This window comes from Canis lupus, chromosome 30 (assembly GCF_003254725.2).
Source record: "Canis lupus dingo isolate Sandy chromosome 30, ASM325472v2, whole genome shotgun sequence".
In the NCBI taxonomy this organism is placed as follows: domain Eukaryota; kingdom Metazoa; phylum Chordata; class Mammalia; order Carnivora; family Canidae; genus Canis; species Canis lupus.
In genome coordinates this window covers 23,439,060-23,459,886 of record NC_064272.1, presented here as the reverse complement: position 1 = coordinate 23,459,886, position 20,827 = coordinate 23,439,060, and the positions used below count along the sequence as shown (strand labels likewise).

Sequence of the window (20,827 nt, the reverse complement as noted above, 5' to 3'; positions counted from 1 at the left end):
CAGTAGGTGTTCAAAATATGAACGTTGAGCAAATAAATAGTCAGAAACCTTTATTCGGGCAGTTCAGACTACAAAGGCCCAGTGAGAGGGAATGTTGTTTGGGAATCAGAGAGGGGGTGTGTCCCGGAGGGTGCCTTGCCAAGCAATGGAAAGATTTCTCCTCGCAGAGGCCAGTGCTCAGCTCCTGGCTCACTGCTGGACAAAGCAGAGCAGTGTAGTGGAGTGAACACGAATGCTAGACCCAGGGAGCGCCGCCCTCCAGTCTTGGCTCTGCCAAGGTTGTTGTGACGATCAGATGACTCATATGAAGAGCCCAGGGTGGAGCTGGAGCCCACCAGGCCCATGAGATGAAAGTCTTATGTGAGCAGAATGAACTCTTTCAAGGTGCTGCTCTAGGCACGTCGCTTCCTTTCCCACACGCACAGGCCATTCTGTGATAGAGACAACCTTAATATTTTATCTATCATTATGCAAAGCTCTTTTGCTTTTTGAAGAATTTTTATTGCTCATAAAACTCTACATCAGGCAGCCCGGGTGGTTCAGTGGTTTAATTTTTTTTTTTTTTTTTTTTTTTTTTTTTTTTTTTTTTTTTTTTTTTTGTGGCTCAGTGGTTTAGTGCTGCCTTCAGCCCAGGGCGTGATCCTGGAGACCTGGGATCAAGTCCCACGTTGGGCTTCCTGTGTGGAGCCTGCTTCTCCCTCTGCCTCTCTCTCTCTCTCTCTCTCTCTGTCTCTCATGAATACATAAATGAAATCTTAAAAAAAAAAAAAACTCTCTACATCAAAAACAACCACCATACAAGCAGGCGGCATAAACACTTAATGGGGGGGGTGCATTGGATAATTAATGGGGGAGTTGTTAGTTCTGATTGGCCAGATTGGAGTGGCGGACCACTGGCTTGTTCATGTGGGAACAGAGGGCATGGTAACTTCCTTCCAGTAAGGTAGTGTTTTCTATTGCAAAACCAGATGTCAGTTGACTTCACCAGTCAGTGACCACAAAATAGAATCTTGTTCATGTTTATGTCCACTCTCCACTGGTTATTTTTATAATCCTCAAAGAGAGCCTCGCATGTGCTCGCAAACCAGTATGTTAGCTGCAGCCACAGGAGAAAGTCACCTTCCACACACAGTCTTCCTGTCCTATTCCTGTGCCTGCTAAAAGGCAATACTGATGCCTGTGGGGATGTCAACGGTGGGCTGGTATGTTGTCTCTGCATGTCTCCAAAGCCACCAGGCCTCAAGGAACCTGAAGAGCGCTAGGTCCCAGAGATGGGAAGATAAGCTTCCTTCCCAACCCAATGCTACCTGTATCAGCCAGGCTCAGAAACTGCTCTACTTGTATTTTGGGTCTCCTGGACTCTCGTGAACAATTTGGTAGCCAGTTACCCCTCACCTGGAAAGAGCCCCACAGGCTCTAGCTCTCACTCTTCTGAGCACAGGAGCTTAACCCCAGTCCAGGGACCTGATGGGAAGACCTCACACCATCCCTCACTCTCTCTTCCTCCTGTTGGTCTCTGCCTTTTTTTCTCTATGGTGACTGTCCAAATCCCCGAGTATATCAGTAGATGCAAATAGACATGGGCCACATTGGTGATGAAAGCTATTACCTACATTGGTAAAGTTTGGGACTAATTTCCTCTAAGTAAATATGTGATGATGTTCAATTCGGGGTGTTGTGCAGGTGAAATATTCCAAATCTGTGTCTCTACCAAAAAAAATACACCTGCATTTATATTCCACAGTGTGGAAACCAGCCTTGTGTGAATGTAATGGGAACACAGAGAGGGCAGCAGCAGAGCATCTTGCCTACTCCTTTTAGGCCGCAACTATGATCTGTGTCAGCTGCCAAGGCCTTGGCACAGTCAGGACTGTCCCCTGTCTACCCCTGTGTTTAGGGAGGCACTACAGCGCTGGGATCACAGCAAAGACTTGACAAGAGTGTGAACATAAACATCACTCATGCCAAACAATCACTCACAGGAATCTCTAACCCTGACTGCCCCAGGAGCTGAGTCTATGTGCTATGGAAAGGGTGGCAGCCTGCAGATGACGGTTCTAGATGCCCAGCTCCACGAGGCTCCCAGGGGGTCTGGGAAACCAATTCTTCAGCATTCCTGTGGCAACATCTGTCACCAGGCCAGCCGGCTTGACCACAGGACCCTCTGCCAGGACTGTTCTGCCCAAAGGCCCTGCTTGTAATGTCATGCCCTTCCCATAATAGGCCATCATGCAAACTGTATAACAGTGGGGACAGGAGGCTTTTCTGTCACAGAGACCTGGGTCAGATCTTTTCTCTGCATCTTTATCAGCTGTAGGACTCCAGCAATTTTCTTGTTATCTTGGAGCTCCAGTTTTTTTTTTGTTTTGTTTTGTTTTTGTTTTTTTTTGTTTTTTTGTTTTTTTTGGTGGAATGGAGACTGGAAAGCCTGCTGCAGAGTGCTGCTGGAGAGAAAGGGGATGGGGTATGTACAGCAGCCAGCACAGTGCCCACTACGCTTTGCTGTCCTTTCTGCCCTTATCCTTAGCAGACTTGCCTTGGTGTTCGGACCAGGCTGCTGAAAGATTTTGAGTGTCTCTGTGGACTGCATCACTTCCACAGGCTTCTCTTGGGTTCCCAGACTGCATTAAGTATTATTATTTCATTTTGTTTCTCAGAACTTTGTGAATGGCTTCGAACCAGTCCACCTCTCAGAGCAGAAATCAACCAACAGCTGCTCAGTGAGACCACGTCCATGAAAGCACCAGCCATTTTGCAAGTGGCCTAGACTTTTCCGATTGCTGTAGGGAAAGGTCCAGGGACTTGTCTCAGTTGGAACGATCTTTGGGTCTCTGGGAATGGCTTCCAAGCATGGGGTAGAAACCAGAAAAAGATCATACTGACAGATGAAGAATAGAATGTAATGGCTCAGTATAGGAATCAGCCAGTTCTTAGTCCTAAGCCCCATCTCTTGTGTCTTACTAAATTGCTGCTCTTGCATAAGTCACTTACCATTTGCTGGCCATTTTGATTCTGACATCTATAAAAACAGGATCAAATACATATTCTTGCAGGGCTGTTGGGATCCAAATAAACTGTAAAACCTCCAACACTGTGCTAGCACACTGGAATGGCTCAATTAATGGCAGCTATTATTTCTATTACTTACCAGAGACACCCCCAGTCACATAAATGGCCATTACAACTGCCATTGCAAATCCAACATTGATAGTGATAATTCCTCCAAAGTGTCCTCGACTGAGGATAGCTTGGGCAACGGAGCCACATCCAAGGACCTGGAATGAGAGGAAGCTCAATAACTAAGTGGAAAAGGCCACTGTTGAAGACAATGGAAAGTCCCAGGAACAAGAAATATGTTTTAAGCAAATGCGTGGATTGGGCTGCCTCAGGCTTCAGGCAACTCAAATTATAATGATCCAGCTATGCACAGATAGCAAAATGGTGGTCTTGAAGCTGTATCTGGCTTACAGATGAGTTTTGCTGGGCCTGTAGTGTTAACATTCCTCCCCTGCTTGTAAATCGGGTAATTTCACACACTGATCCAGGGTGCTGGCTATGAGTTTAAATCGAACTTTTTATTCTGAGGCAGTTGTAGTTTCCCTTGAGGTTGTAAGAAATAACACAGAAAGATCCCATGTATTTTTTACCAGCTGCTTCCTTTTAATCAATCAGAAGATCTAGCAGCCTCTGGGAAATGATTTCCTGGAGCAGAGCAGCAGCCCACAGCTCCCTTTAAACAGAGCTCTTGCACTCCCAATTGGGTTACTCATTTCACTGCACTCACGTAAATCTCCTTGCTGGCCCCTGTAGGGGAGCTGGCAATCCCTGCTCTAGAAGGTCCCAGTGTAAGCTGTCTCAGGTTCACAGTCAGATGCCCATCCCACAAATGGAAAGGCCACATGTACCATGTACAAGGCCATGGGAAAGAGCATCTGATGTGCAAGAAAACAAAGGTGGATGGGGGCGGAGGGGGGTCGGGAGAACTGGCAAACAGGCTCTCATCTGCATGTCTTTTCTCCCTGCAGAGGGCTGTGATTTCCTAGGGAGCAGAGGCTGCCCAACTCGCTGCTGCTTGCATTCCCTTAGGCACCAAGCACAGAGCTGTGCTCATAGGAAGCACTGTGCAAATCGGTGAACAGTGAAAATGAAGTTCAACAGTGAACTTTCACAGTCTTCAGCTGTAGAGGATACTTTGGAGAATGGGATCAATATCCAGAAATGTCTGGAATAAATATATTATGGTACATCCTCTCAGCAGAGTGCTATGCCACTGTTATCATCGAATGAGGGAGATCTGTGTGTACCAAAGGGAAAGATCCCCAATATGTATCTATTATTTTTTAAGGAAAGATGCAGAACACTGTTAAGGCACACTGCCAACTGTATTCAAAACACACAAAAGAGCAGGAGGTGCGATTGGACTCCTTGGTTTGGAGCTAGATGGCTGCGGCAGATACTGGAAAAAAACTTTTCATTACGTATGGGTTTTTTTTTTCTTTTTTATCATATGTTTTAGTCTGTACTGCTAGAAAATGCTACAGACTGGGTGGCTTATACACAACAGACATTTATTTCTCACAGTTCTGGGGGCTGGAGGTCCAAGACCAGGGTACCAGCATGGTCAGGTGAGGGCCCTCAACTAGGCTGCAGACTTCCTTGTTGCATCCTCACATAGCAGAAAGGGTGAGCTCTCTTGAAAGCCTTTTAAAAAGGTACTAATCCCATTCATGAGGGCTCCATCTTTATGACCTAATCACCCCCAAAGGCCTCACCTCTAATACAATTGCTGGGGGCATTAGGTTTTCAGCAAATGAAGTTGGGGGGTGAGGTGGGACACAAGCATTCTGGCTGTAGCACCATGTATTTCCTAATGTTTAAAAAATGGGTCCTACATACTCACTGAACAATGAATCAAAACCATTTAATCATGGCCCGTTAAGGAAACATTTGGTGAGGGAGTGTTATTGGGAAAGAGAAGAATCACATGCAAGTCTGGTAGGAAAGTAACAAGACAATAAATGGCCATCGGCCATCCTCATACTGTGGTTTAAAGAGCTAGTGTGGTCCTGGAAGAATAAGCTCTGGACTGTAGGATCATTAAATCATAGCTCTTTCTACGTTGAATTGACCAAAGTTTTTCTAGAATACACAGCCCAGCTTGGGTTTCATAACGAAAGAGCAACCGACTTCAAGGGGTGCATCAAGCCATGAATATTTAAGGGCATATGAAGAAAGATTTCAGAAGCAAATATATGTAAGGAGAAAGAGATTAAGAATGTGGATGCTTCTTATCAGGAAGGTAATAACCAGCTACTGCCTGTCTCTTTGCAAAAGGGTGAGAAGGGAAGTCTGAGCTCACAGTATGAGAGATCGCACGTGGGCAATTTGCTGACAGTGATGAATTAATTCTAAATAGCTTCCCCCGGGGTGCATCTATGAGGTCTTTCATAGGAATATAACTTACAAACAATAATTTAATACACGTAGAATGATTTTGGTTTACTCTTCCCTGAAGGCAGAGAAATTCTCTTGATCAACAGCTTCTGTAATCCCTAAGTCTAAGACATATCAGGTCATCTTAGCTCTAACTGCTAGACAGTAGGGTTAAGTAGGTGGGCCTGACATCTTGAGAGAAGCCCTTGGGCTACACATCACACATGCACAGGCTGGGCTCCAGACCCTACAATGAATCTTTTTTTTTTTTTTTCCTACAATGAATCTTAAATAAGGTTGTAGTAGGAACGCATTTCCTTTTTCCTATTCAAAAACACCCCCTGAGTCCATCTCATAGCTTATCAATTAGCCTATCAATTCCACTTAGACTTGACCTATTTTTTTCTAGAATTCCTATCTATTATAATAACTCTCCAAACTAAAACCACCACCGCATTGGCATATTTCTTTTTAACTTAAAGCCAATTAACTGCCCTGTGCACAACTTCCAAACTAACTGGCATTTTGACAGCATCTTCTGAAAAGAGGAATGAAATGTTACTGACAGCTGACATGACCTGATTTAGACAACGGGGGGTAAGACGAGACACGTCCAGACACAGGCCAGTCTGAACATACTACTGCTTTCCGCATAAGCATCTTCCCCCTCCTGCGGTCTGATGCGCCTATGCTTGTGTTAGTCAGTCCAGAGGGGGCAGAAAGGCTTTAAATGGTCCGAGCAGATTCAGGGAGGTCTCTGTCCTGTCAAATTTCACTATGATTAATACCCTCCTCTTCCACTTTAGATTCTGAAATTGCTTTTTTGTTCTTTCTTCAGGAGGGTAATCGATGCTGTGTGCTGCAGGAAAGGAAGGAGGAGAAGTGAACGGTGTGGGGACTTCAGTGACCTTCAGAAATCACACTCGAAGATTTCAGTCCATATTTACATCATTGCTTTTTAATTTTAAAATATGTTGATTATAGCCTGAAAGGCAATGAGGAAGTCAGGTAACTACCTTCTAGTGGCGTCCCATGCCTGCCTCCTCCCGCCTGCATCCACAGCACCAGGAAAGCTGACTTTGGATACCCTAAAGTACCACGGCCTGACTGCTGGGGGAACTGGTCACCCACTCTGGTTCCCTTCTTCGTGTGCCCAGCGTAACTTTTTCGCTTCCAAAATGAGAGAACTGTCCTCCATGAGAGAATTTCCGACATGGTTCCCTGCCCTAACTTTTAGAGGAACTGTCATACCATTCCCCTTCTTAGATACAGAGCCTTTTATTTTTATTTTTTTAAAAAGATTTTATTTATTCATTTATGAGAGACACAGAAAGAGAGAGAGAGAGGCAGACACAGGCAGAGGGAGAAGCAGGCTCCATGCAGGGAGCCCGATGTGGGACTCGATCCTGGGTCTCCAGGATCACGCCCTGGGCTGAAGGTGGTGCTAAACTGCTGAGCCACCGGGCTGCCCAATACAGAGTCTTTTATCATATCCACCTTGTCTCAGTTTTCTGGTCCCCCCTCATCTGGAAAGCTGTTTTGAACCCATCACCCATCCATACCCTCACCACACCTAACCTTTGTTCTCTGAAATTCAATTGTACTGTCTGTACTATACAATTAGTGTTTAGTCGTTTCCTACGTGCCAGATCTCGGTCTCCTTATCTAGAACACAATCTCTACGATTCCTTTCCGTACCAACAGCAAACAATATGTTGGCCTATTTTGTTTCATTCTGTTTCCTCAGGTGTTGAGTTTCTAAGTCCACCACTCCCTTCTCCATCTACACACCTCAAAATTCTCTTCCACCTTCTTGTCAGGATCTGCAGGATCTCGTCTTTGCAGATCTGCTCAATATAGCTTCTTTCTCAAGGAGAGTTAGAAAACTCATAAAACCCAGTCGAGAAGGGAGGGTGTGATGAATCATGGGTCAAGTCCTCGTTCATCTCTCATTCATATCCACCCAATAGCTTCACCAAGCTTTCTCTTCTCTCATGAGCCCAAGCACACAGCCCCCTTTCTGCAAATAACACCACCTTCTACTTGACCCAACACCTGTAAGTTGCCTTGAAGATGGGTGGCAATTTAGAATATGACATAACCATTGTGTCCCTGTTATCCAGCACTATGTAACTACCCCTAAACTTAATGGCTCAAAATGATAACATTTATTTTGCTTGTGAATCTGGAATTTGGGCCATGTTGGGCAGGGCATCTCATCTCTGCTCCATTTGATATTAAGTGTGATGGTTCAAAGTGGGAAGGTTAGAATTACCTGAAGGCTAACACATTCACGTGTTTAGTGAATACTGGCGGTCAGCTAATGCCTTAGCTGGAGTGGTGGCCAAATCACCTACACATGGCCTCTCCATGTGGCCTGGCTTCTTCACAACATAGTGAACACCATGTAGTCTCCAAAGCCTGGGGTCCCAACCTGGCATGATGCTCTCTCCTCAGCCTTAACACTACGCTGGTTCTGATCTCAATGGCACACATACTGGATCTGATAGAGGCATTTTCCCCTACAACATCCTAAATAGGTGTTCATCTGGCCTGTATAGGATTACTGTGAGATATGGCGGGGGGGGGGGGGCTCATTACCACATCAGGCAGCTTGTTCTATATATTTATTATTGTTCCAGTGGCTAGGGAGTCCTTCCTTATACAAAGTTGGAATCCTCTCTTCTGCAATTTCTGTCCGTTAGCTCTAGGCCCATTCTCAGGACTATGAAAAATAAGCACGTTCCACATATCAAGCTTTCCAATAAATGCAGGGAGCATAAGGTCCTCTCTGAGTTCTCTTTCCTGGATGCCTGCCCCTTCATCTTTGATTGCTGGTGAGTCTCACCTGGTTGAGCTTTGGGTTTTCAGGGTCCCTCTTAAAACACAGAGCCCAGAAATGGGCACAATTCTCCCTTACTTGTGCATTCTATTAGGACAGGGTAATTCATCCTCTACCTTCTGCTTATTGGTTCTATTGCCATCTAGTGGGGCACTCAGGCACAGGATGTACTCTAACCATTGACGTATCTATGCCTGTTTTCCCCAAATTTATAAGGTACTCAAGATCACATATTAAATGTCTTTGTCTCTGTAAGAGCATCTAGTATATGGCAGGTAACGAAATAACTGGATTCTAGGTGCTATTTCCAGGTATGACACTTGGTGTCTGTGTAAGTGGTCATGTCACTTTTCAGTCTCCACGTGATCATCTATTAAAGGATGGTGATGACCGGCTTGTCTCATAAGATAGTTCAGGAAGGTTCAAATGGGATAACAATAATGAAAGCACTATTTAAATAACAAGGAGCGATGGCAAGTGCAGGATACTGTTGCTTTTAGTATAAACTCAAAAGGAAAACCCCAATTTAGGCTGAATAAGTTAAGACAAAGGGACTCATGAACTTAACCACTGACTCACTGACTGGCAATGAAAATAGGGAGAAAAACACATCTCTGACAGAGATTAGAAATAGTTGCTGTTTCATTCCTAGTCATAAGATCAAAATTTGCAAAAGGTGGAAGTGTGAAGCTGACAAGAGCTTCACATTGTTGTGCCTATTTGTGATTCCTCTCCTTTCATAGCTGGCGAGGTTTTAGCATCTTTGGTGGGAAAGCAACACTAGAAAAGAGGAGAGGCTCAATACCGTTGTTATTCAATGTATTGAATATTGAACATATTGTTATTCAACAGGTGCCACACGTGGCAGGAGCTAGAGAAAGAATTTCAGTGGAAAAGCAAGGAGGACTTTTGAAAGGCAGAAATCCTTTTTTTTTCTTTTTTAAAGATTTTATTTATTTATTCATGATGGACATAGAGAGAGAGGCAGAGACACAGGCAGAGGGAGAAGCAGGCTCCATGCAGGGAACCTGACGTGGGACTCTACCCCAGGTCTCCAGGATCACACCCCAGGCCAAAGGCAGGCGCTAAACCACTGAGCCACCCAGGGATCCCATCAGAAATCCTTTGAAGGATTGATTAGTGACTAGTCTTTCTCAATCACCCAGGCCAAACATTCTGGAATCATTTGGTATTCCTTCCTCTTCTCTCACTTTGCCACCCATAGCCAATCATTCCTACGTCTTCTGAGATTTTTTCTGCAGCCTCCAACCAGTGTCCCGATCCCCAGTGGATCCCCACTCAGTGACCATGACAAGATGAAGCAGGACTCAACGCGCCACTACCCCCGACCATGACTCAGGAAATGGCAGCACAAACCCCTTCTCCTGGTACCCAGGGCCTTGCCTCATGACCCCACCCAGTTTCTGCCCAGTATTCCTCAGCATAAACCTACATCAGCCAGGCTGGCATCCCAGTCACTTGATTTCATGACACTCATTCCCACTCTGCACACCTGCTCACGCTATACCTTCCCGCAGAATGTCCCTTCTCCATCTGTGCCTCTTCCCAACCAATCTCTGTGTGCTCTTGACACTGAGCTAAAATCCTACCTATTCTGTGGGGCTTTCCTTTGACAGCTTAAGCCCTTAGAGGCCTCTTCTGCTTCTCCTACTGCGTCTTTAGTGTCATTTCATTGTCATTTCCACCTTGCCTTGTGTCACCCCACTAAGACTGTGATATCCCCCACAGCAGCTCATGCTTCTTCACATTCCATGCTCAGATATTGATCTCATGGGGTATAATAAAATATCTAAACATAAGCAGGGGTAAAAACTCTGTGTAAATCTCTTCAATAGAAACAGGGGGTAGGATGTGAGAAGTGGGAGGTGTAATTTCTAAGAAATCTCAGCTGAGTTGCTGGGAAGTTCCCAGTTGAGCCATGACCCCTATGACAAGCTGATTACTGGACATAATACAAAGCCCAAAGTGATAAAGTAATTATCACAAACAAATGCTGGGATGGGGAGAATAATAAGCCCTCAGATTTTATTTCATTTGGCCACTCTCAAACCTCTTGGGTATCTATTACCTCCTCAAAGGGCAAACCAAAATGTTCCTAACATGGTACACAGTATATAATAGACACTCTACAAATATTTGTCTAGTCACAATGTAAAAACTGAGCCCTTTCATAAAAACAATAGTTAATAAAGGCCAAGGATTCTTTAGAAAACGTTTGCAAATACATGCGATGTGATGCCAGGGATCATTGGGGGACCTTGTGATTATTGCAAGGGATCTCAGATTCTCTGTGTGCATCAAGCATCATCCAAAGAAGGAAAAGATAACAGGTCTTGTATCTACCTTTTGTAGTTCAGTGTTTTCGGAACTCATGGATACTGAAAGAATAGTTGGAAAAGCTTCCTAAAAAGCAAGTATTGTCACAGGTTTTGGAGCAAAGGCTGCATGAAACGTTTGCTGTCTCTACCCATCTGTTTAGCATAGTATGGATAAGGAAATACAAACACCAGCTACCGGCTACTTGGTTTGCTCTCTGTGCTCTGTTCCATATTAAGTGCCTTACCTGTATTACGTCATCACTACCAATATATGCTCACTCTGGGAGAAGAGGACAGTATTACTACCTCCATTTTATGGATAAACAAATGGAGGCTGAGAGAGGCCAAGCAAGTGTTCCAATATTACATAATAAAAACAAAGGAGACAGAACCTGGATTTGATCCCAGGTCTGTCTTATTCAGAGGCCTGTGCTTTTAACCATTACACATTGGAGGGAGTGAGAGGACATCAGAGGCAACCAACACCCCCTAGGACTCATGGAAAGATTCCGAAAGACCACTAAGGTCCCACAGAATGTGGAATCGGGGCACCAGCTTCCCTACATGCACACTGCAGTGAAGGGCTGTCCAGGAGGGCTGAAGGACTTGGGGACACAAGCAGCCATCGATTATCCATCTACCCATCTACCCAGTGTAAAAAGCCACACTGTAAACCACATGCACCAGTCCCGAGAGAAAGGACTGAGGATGAAGCTTATTGGGAATCTTCTTGTAGTTCTGGGTTTTTGTGCCAGGACAAGTGGCTATCCTGATGAGAACAAATGTGGTCGCTCTGGTTCAGAAAAATACCCAACACTTGTGCTTTTTCACCAAAGCTTTCAATGACCTAGGGAAAAATCCTTTTCAGCCCCATTTCCCCACCTTTCTCAGAGATCGGTGAGATAGGCTGGTGATTAAGTGCAGCTTTTTGGTTTATGCAAAACTGGTTTCACTGATTATTATTTGCTTGTTTTCTAGCTCCCCCTGCACAGGCATCTTCCAGTAGACGACTGAGCACTCAGCAGAACACTAGACCAGAAAGCCCATCAAACCCTTTCCTCTTGTTCTTTTTGGCTAGTTCCTTTTCCCATAGCATCTCACAACTTTGTGACCATCAGCAGAAGGCACACTCATGTCCCTAATGCTGACCAAACCTGCCTGGCACCGGAAGTGAGTGGGCTGAGAAATGGGAGGGCAGTCCTTTTCTGCACTGATGAATCACACCCACGAGCCACACAGATTTCTTGCGACTTACTAGCACTCACATCTATTCTTTTTTTTTTTTTAATTTTTTTTATGATAGTCACAGAGAGAGAGAGAGAGAGAGAGAGAGAGAGAGAGAGGCAGAGGGAGAAGCAGGCTCCATGCACCGGGAGCCCGACGTGGGATTCGATCCCGGGTCTCCAGGATCGTGCCCTGGGCCAAAGGCAGGTGCCAAACCACTGCGCCACCCAGGGATCCCCACATCTATTCTTAATACCAAGGCCTGAGAAGCCAAGCAATTCCCCCACTCCCACCTGCCCCTTTAGCCAGAGCCAAAGAAGTAAGTAACCCAGGTGGCCATCAATAATAAAATGCCCTAGGAGCTTCCAAGCTCACCTGGCTAGTATTTACTCATTAGCATTCTCTTGAAAACTTTTCTAGGAAGTTAGTACCCTTTAATCCAGTGGTGCCAGTCTGGGGGATGTTTGCTATGTGTCACGTGGGCAGCAACAATGGGACCCAAGAATGTGAGTCATGTATGGCTGTTTACCTGGTGTGTTGCTGCAGGTCTTCTTGGAACTAGGTAAGGTATATTTTTTATTTTTTTAAAAGATTTTATTTATTTATTCATAGATACACACAGAGAGAGAGAGAGAGAGGCAGAGACACAGGCAGAGGGAGAAGCAGGCTCCATGCAGGGAGCCCGACGCTGGACTCGATCCTGGGTCCCCAGGATCACGCCCCGGGCTGAAGGCGGCGCTAAACCGCTGCGCCACCGGGGCTGCCCAAGGCATATATTTTAAATGAAAAATAACCTTCGGTAGAAAATTTATCATGTAATGTAAATGTTCATAAGACAGAAGTCATCATTAAAAGAGTATATCTGTGGCAACATTTGTATTTTATTTATTTTTTTAAATGATTTTATTTATTTGAGAGAGACAGAAAGAGCACAAGCAGGGGGAGGGGCGGAGGGAGAGGGAGAAGCAGACTCCACTGAGCAGGGATCCCTACATGGGGCTCGATCCCAGGACCCTGAGATCATGACATGAGCTGAAGGCAGACCCTTAACCGACTGAGCCACCCAGGTGCCCCAACATTTGTATTTTAAAGAAACTGATTTGCTTACACACACACACACACACACACACACACACACAGTTACAAATATTCTCTTTTAGTTCCCATAATAACTTAAGAGGGAGGAAAATCTGCTGTTTTCATCTAAAGAAACATTGGGACAAAGAAATTAAGTAATTTGCCTCAGGACATACCGCTAGTGAAAAGATCTTTTGGAACCTAAAATTAACATTTGTGTCCAAAGGTTGTGTTTCTTCACTTAAATTAAACTGCCCTCAACTGTACCTGAGCCAAGTAAGTAGTTTGTCCAGTCTGTCTTTCAAAAAGCACAATAGCAATAGCGTGATGCCTGGGTGGATCAGTGGTTGAGCATTTGCCTTTTCAGGGCATGATCCCGGAGTTCTGGGATCGAGTCCCACATCCGGCTCCCTGCATGGAGCCTGCTTCTCCCTCTGCCTGTGTCTCTGCCTCTGTGTGTGTGTGTCTCTCATGAATAAATAAATAAAAATCTTTTTTTAAAAAAGCACAATTGTAGGAAACTAAGATCCTCAAAACTACAAGTAGCCCTAATTGGAATTTGACATTCACTCAAGCTGTTCCTTCCTCTCTTCCTTTAATTCTCTGTATATAGGTACATTCGAAAATTCTAAGTGCCATGCATAATGCCTGTTGGTAGCGGGGATGCAACCCCCCCCCCCCCAAACAGACACAGTTCCTCTGTGAGCTCACAGACTGGTGGGAAAGGTAACAGCTAAGAACTGGCAAGAAAAGTATGGATGAAGTGTGGTTCTGTTATTTAATATTGTAGGCTTGTTATTAAAAAATACCTTCAGCATTTATGCCTAGGGAAAGTGTCCATGGAGACACAGCTTCATAATTTTCTCTTACTAACTAGGTGATAGCCATTTCAACATTTAGGTCTCCCCAAATTCTTGAATCGTTGATTAATACCCCAAATTATTGAATCATCTGACATAAAACTATTAAATCTGAGATATATTAATATATGCACATGACAGATTGGCCTCATGATACATTTGATTAAAATTATATGAGATCGAGATTTCTCTTTTGATACTGCCTGAAATAAAAATGGTTTTCACATGGGACGCCTGGGTGGCTCAGTCGGTTAAGTGTCTGCCTTCAGCTCAGGTCATGATCCCAGGGTCCTGGGACTGAGCTCTGTGCAGGGGTCCCTGTTCAGTGGGGAGTCTGCCTCTCTCTCTGCCTCTCCCTTTGTACCCCACCTCTTGCTCTCTCTCAAAAAATAAATTAAAAAAATCTTTAAAAAAATGGTTTTCACGCTAATGCTTCAGTCAGTTTTGCCAGGTGTGAGGATGGGAAAAGAAAAGGACAACAATCTCACATGTAGGAATTAGATTTCCCATAGAGAGGCCCCTTATAAACAGATGATATTTAACAGAAGGCTTTTAGACTCTCACAATCTCTCCATTTGCTCTTTACTGGTGACAGTATTTTGTCTGTAGAACGCGGTTAAGGACATCTTTAGAGCAGAGTCATAAACTGGTGGCCATGGCTAAAGACAGCCATGAATGGATTGGCTCAGAGAAATGTTTGTTTGGCCTACATGGTGCCTTTTTTTTTTTTTAATTTTAAAAATTGCTGCCAGTATCTAAAAAGAGAAAAATTGCACCTAGAACTTTTGATTTCTGACCATTCTTGAAAAACTTGAAAATCGGATAAAAACCTACCTCTTTCCTACTTGGCCACAGTGGAGAGAGTCTGGGTGGCAGATGCCTCCTAAGACAGAAAATGCACATCTTCCTTAATCCCACCAGGTCCACTTCACTCATATATGTGACCTGCCTCATCTCAAATAAGTATGACTCCCATCTGAAGCCCTGGAAGGAGAAACCCATTCAGCTTTGGTTCCAGGGACTTCTTGGCCCCACAGATAAGCATGGTGATAACATCCCTGAGATGTAGCACAACTTCTCAGTTCTTGGAGGGAGACTCTGTGGCTACCTTCAAACAAAGGATCGACTATAGGCATGACTTATCTATGGTGGTGGTAAGAAGACCAAAAACACCATCCCCATTCTTGAGACAGGAGTCGCTTTGGGGCTTTGCCCGAGATTCCCCTCCTCCTATAAACATTTTGCTTTTTGTGACTGGGGAGGAGAGAGAACAAATGCCAATTTGCCAGTATATTCTCTGCAAACCTTGTCCCTCCAGCCTGTGCTGTAGGTATATGTTACCAGAAGTCCCACATCCTGCCTATCACATATCTATTTAATTTATGTGACTATATTCATTGGAACACATAATGATAACAGGAACAACAAAAAACTAATATTTATTGAGTGCTTTGATGAGCTAAGCACTTTCCATACATTAGCCCATTGGTCTTCACTTGACCCTATGAGTCAAGTCCTCTCATCTCCTCCCTTTCACAAATAAGGGAATGAAGTTTTTAGAGAGGTTAGGAGAATTTCTCACATTCATATGGGTAGTAAACGATGGTGCCCAGGTTTGACTACACATGATTTTGACCACTGGCTAGGTGAACAAACATTTATAGCGTGAACACCACACTGTCACGTACATTACCTGCCAACATTTAATCTGCAATTTTAAAAGTGGAAGACTGGAGAGAGACAATGAATAAACAGATTCTTAACTCTAGAGAGCAGACTGATGGTTACCAGAGGAGGGGGGGATGGAGGGAAACACGTGATGGGGTTGAAGGAGGGCACTTGCTGTGATCAACACCTGATGTTGTATGGAAGTGTTCGATCATCATATTGTATACCTGAAACCAACGTTGCACTGTATGTTAACTCTACTGGAATTAAAATAAAGACTTAGAAAGTGGAAGACTGGACAATTCGGCAATATTTGCACAGCTAATAAATGGCAGAATCTGAACTTGGAGCCAAGTTTTCTGACCCCTAGTGGTGTGCTCCTCTTCGGACAACTGCTGTTTTGGTGGGTCTGCTTGTCCCCTTCATTTGGGCAGAATGCATATTTATGTATGGTTTTCCAGTCAGTTAGTTTTAGTGAGTTAGTTTCAATTGAAAAATAAAATTTTCTCAGTCATAACAAAATAGTCACAAAAAACCAAGACTGCAACCTGGACATTCTGGTTAAAAATATTTGGTGGCACGTAGCCTGAGAGAATGTCAGGATAAGATCAATCACCACTCAAGAACCAGCTGTACTTGAAAAGAGATGATATTAGGGCAGGCTCATAAAAACAGAGGAATCTGAGATTTGAGAACCAGGTGAATGGGCAGATGGCCAACCTCAGAGCTCTCTGAGTACCAATAATAAAATTGGGCCTCAGAAATATAAGGTGATTAAACACCATTATTTCTCACAAGCTTTAAAGAACAGTGCTCTCCTTTTCTGACCTACATCAGGCATTCACATCCCTCAACTCACCCAAATAATGCTAGGTTGGACAAGAACTTGATCGTGATCCCAGGGCCAGAATAAGGAACTAATTAAGCATTTATTTATTAAGGTGTGAGTGTTCATATTAGGATAACCGTGGTCTGATTTTGTGCATGTGGATGGAGAGTTGCTGAGAAAGCTTTCCCTTTATTCAGAGTGGCCTAACAACATTAAGTACATCCTGGGTCATTTTTGGTCTGAAAGATTGCTAAAGAGAGAGGAATTCTGGGGCTGATTTGTTTTTTAAATTCATTCCAGGCCCTGCAATTCCTAAAGTACATTCCACAGATCATCAGTTCCATGAGATGCTCCTCAAAAAAAGAGATTTGTGCAGAGGCCATGCCAATCTTCTCTGTCATTCCAATTTTTCTCCAAAGAAGACATACAGATGGCCCACAGACGCATGAAAAGATGCTCAGCATCACTCATCATCATGGAAATAAAAATCAAAACTACAATGAGATATCACTTCACATCTTTCAGAATGGCTAAAATAAAAAACACAAGAAGCAACAAGTGTTGGTGAGGATGTAGAGAAGTAGGAACCCTTGTGCCCTGTTGGTAGGAATGCAAGCTAGTGCAGCCACTGTGGAAAATAGTATGGGTATCCCTCAACAAACTAATTATAGAATTACTATATAAGCTAGTAATTGCACTACTGGGTATTTACTCAAAGAATATGAAAATACTAATTCGAAAGGATACATGCACCCCTCTGTGCATAAATTACACAGCATAATTGCAGCATAATTTATAATAGTCAAATTATGGAAGCATCCCAGTGTCCAATGATAGATAAATGAATAAAGAAGATATGACATACAATGGAATATTATTCAGCCATAAAAAAGAATGAATCTTGCCATTTGCAACAATGTGGGTGGATCTAAAGAGTATAATGTTAAGCAAAATAAATCAGAGAAAGACAAATGCCGTATGATTTCACTCATATGTAGAATTTAAGAAACAAAGAACAAATAAACAAAGGAAAAATAGAGACAAACCAAGAAACAGACTCTTAACTCTAGAGCACAGACTGGTGGTTACCAGAGGGGAGATGGATGGGGAGGTGAGAGAAATAGGTGAAGGGGATTAAGAGTACACTCATCTTGATGAGCACTGAGTAATATATAGAATTGTTGAATCACTATCTTGTACCCCTGCAATCAATATACCACTGTATGTTAACTATACTGGAATTAAAATTTTAAAAAGGGATTGTGGCGAAGTGAGTCTGGGAAGATCTATATATTCTATTCCCCACTTAGAGTTTATAGTGAACATTAAAAGCTCTGATAAGTCCTATTTGGACATATTTGGGAAAGTCAGTATATTTTCTTTCATACACCTTTATTTGTAATTCATGGAACTAGTGTTCTTTAGAACACATTTTGGGCAGCTCCCTAAAACACTTGGAAGGGAGAAATTCTGCTGAGTGAGCTCTTTTAGGGGGAGCAGGGGAGTGAAGAAAATATACATAAATTTATAAGATTTTTTCAATTACAAAAGGTATGCAATAAGATCTAAGAAATTTGTCTCTTTTCTATCCCATATTTTGTATTTTTTTCTTCATGATAACGAGTATCAATACTTTCTGGTATATTCTGTCAAAGATTGTGTGTGTATATTTATATAAGTAGGAGTATTTTATACATACCATTTTCCTCCTGCTTTTTTAATTTAATAGATTAGTGAATTTTTTTCACTATATAGAAAATATAAAATATAAAAAATTGGCCTCATCATCTTTCATGGCTACATAGGTGTCCACTGTAAAGAAGCACCTCAGTATCTTTAACTACTTACCTGTTGATAGAGGCATAGGTGTTTTGGGAGATTTCCTCCAAAGAAAATCAAAACTTCTAAATAGAGACTAAGGCACATGGGCTGATTCTAGGCTGAGCAGGACTAGGCCCTCAGGTCTTTTGTGATGTTGGCTGGCCATGCCAGGACTGTGTATCTTAGCATGATCAGTTAATCTATCAAGAAGGGGGCATATTTTGCTGGTGTGTTTTCTTTTAAAGCATTTGCTTTGCTTTGTGGATTCTGTGGGCTTAGCAGTCCTACCACAGACATGAAATAAGGTGCCCACTAGATGTACGGGGTAGCCTTCATTGTTGGGCTGTTTTAGCATTTTGATCCGTTCTATCAGTTACCTCACTTTTGTGAGGCTTCTCTTTCTTATGATCCCTCACTTTATGTTGTATCTTTATCATAAGGCTGATGAGTAAAGAGGAACCAACTTCTGCTCTCATTTCTATGTTCTCCTTTCTTGTCAAGTAATGGGAACATGTTGCAATGGGCTTTGTGACTAAAGGAAAACCAACCAAGCCCACTCTGCAAAGTAGAAAACAAAAATACTTCCTCTTTGAAAGTCAATGAAAGTGGCAAGTTTTCTTAGTCAAAATTTAAATGCAGGGATCAAAAGCAGCGTTCTGTTTGGCAGAACTGTTTGGCTTTAGGAATCTGTAGCCTTTAGATCAGTGACCCAGAATTGACTTTTCTCCCCAAGTCCTTTGGAACTCTGAAATTTTCCGGGCTAGTCTCGCCCTTCATGTTCACTGCTGATAAGGGGAAGTCTACAGGAAAGTCCTCCTTCAGCTGATCCTGACTCAGGCTCTAAGGACTTGAAGATAACCAGCTTCATTTTGAAGAAAGTATGGGATTTCCTAATCATTCGTGGTCACACATCCCACACTTTTGGGAGAGTGCTCTTCAACAGGGCATGCACATTCATCAATCTTCCCTTTCCAATTTTCCACTTCACAATAATCATTTCTGGTTGGTGATATACCTGGGCAACCTAGCAGAAGCAAATGCAAACCTACTGTGGAAGAATAACCCTACAGTTCAGGCCATATAGAATTCCCACAGAGAGAAACAAACCTTCTTGAAGAGTTTATAATACAAATTTATGAAACACTAAAGGAAAGGATACTTTGTCAATGAGAGTTAATAGATAAAATAAGCAGGATCATTAGTTCCCTCCAAACTTGAGATGATACAATAATCGTAAAATGCCATAAATATATTAGGCTTTAGTGAGTTAAACAGATGAAAGAAATGAACGTATAAGAAAGGCAATTTTTGAAAAGAATCGAATAGAACTTCTAGAAATAAAAATATATGAATGAAACTAAAGACTTAAAACATGAGTGTGTTAAACAAAAGTTTAGATATAACTGAGTAAGGAATTAGTGAACTGGAAGATAGGTTTGAGACAACTACATAAAATGCATCGTGGAGAGATTAAGAGATACAGATAGAATGATGAAGAAAAAAGTGAGAGTCAGGCATATATGCACACATAATAGAAGTTCTAAAAGGAGAAAAGAGGGGGATCCCTGGGTGGCTCAGCGGTTTAGCGCCTGCCTTTGGCCCAGGGTGCGATCCTTGAGTCCCTGGATCGAGTCCCACATCGGGCTCGCGGTGTGGAGCTTCCTTCTCCCTCCTCCTGTGTCTCTGCCTCTCTCTCTCTCTCTCTGTCTAAGTCTATCATGAATAAATAAATACATATTTTAAAAAATAAAATAAAAGGAGAAAATAGAGAGACTAGGGGAAAGGCAAAGTAATAAAGTTGAGAATTTTCCAGAATGGTAAAAAATCGTGACTCTTTAAATTCTGATAAACCATGAATCCTGAGTACTACAAATAAAATAAAATAACCCTTAGTCATATTGTAGTGAAATTTCAGGGGAAAAAAAGAGAGACTCTTTTTGTTGTTGTTATTTTTATAATTGTAAAAGTTTCAGTATAGTTGACATGCAATTAGTTTCAGGTGTATGACATAGTGATTCAACTTCTCTATAGGTTGTGCTATGCTCACTGCAAGTGTGACTACCATGTGTCACCATACAACACTATTGCAGTACCACTGACTATATTCCCTGTGCTGTACTTTCAGCCTCGTGACTTATTCATTCCCTAACTGGAAGCCTGTATCTCCCACTCCCCTTCACTCATTTTGTCCATCCCCTTCCCTCCCCTTTGGCAACCATCAGTTTGTCCTCTGTATCTATAGGTCTGATTCTGCTTTCTATTTATTCATTCGTTATGTTTTTTTAGATTCCACATTTGAGTGAAATTATATGGTATTTGTCTTTCTCAGTCTGATTTATTTCATTTAGCATAACTTCTAAGTCTGTTCCATGTTGTTAAAAAAGGCAAAATATCATTCTTTTTTAAGGCTGAGTATTTCTCTGTGTGTGTACTACATAAAAAAGAGAGCCTCTTAATAGTAACCTGAGAAATTTAGATTAAGAACAAAAGTTAGATGAACAACAGACTTGTCAACAGCAACAAGAGACGTGGAAATGAGATTTATGAAATGTCAAGCAAAACCAATCATCAACCTAAAATTTATCAGCTAATCATTGAAACATGAGAGTGTAATAAAAACAAACTTAGGCAAACAAAGACAAAGTTTATCTGTCACACACCCTTCCTGAAAAATTTCTAAAAAAAGTTTTTTTAGGGTTGCCTGGATGGCTCAGCAGTTGAGCATCTGCCTTTG

The 20,827-nt window shown here is 42.6% G+C and overlaps 1 protein-coding gene and 1 long non-coding RNA gene across 5 annotated transcripts in view; one reads left to right on the top strand and one right to left on the bottom strand.

Annotated features, from left to right (window-relative positions):
• Positions 1-20,827, bottom strand: part of AQP9 (aquaporin 9) — a 47,471-nt gene that overhangs the window by 16,200 nt on the left and 10,444 nt on the right. For 3 of the 4 annotated variants that reach the window (XM_049104299.1, XM_025472663.3, XM_035708867.2), the window contains exon 2: positions 3,149-3,275. In XM_049104299.1, coding sequence (XP_048960256.1) covers positions 3,149-3,275 — 127 coding nt within the window. Of the gene's footprint in view, positions 1-3,148; positions 3,276-14,609; positions 14,629-20,827 lie in introns of those variants that run through there. The other variant, XM_035708866.2, reaches the window with a different exon arrangement.
• Positions 11,937-17,533, top strand: LOC118352906 (uncharacterized). The gene is made up of 3 exons (XR_004810821.2): positions 11,937-12,157; positions 12,259-12,400; positions 16,573-17,533. It is a non-coding gene; the product is annotated as an uncharacterized LOC118352906 (long non-coding RNA).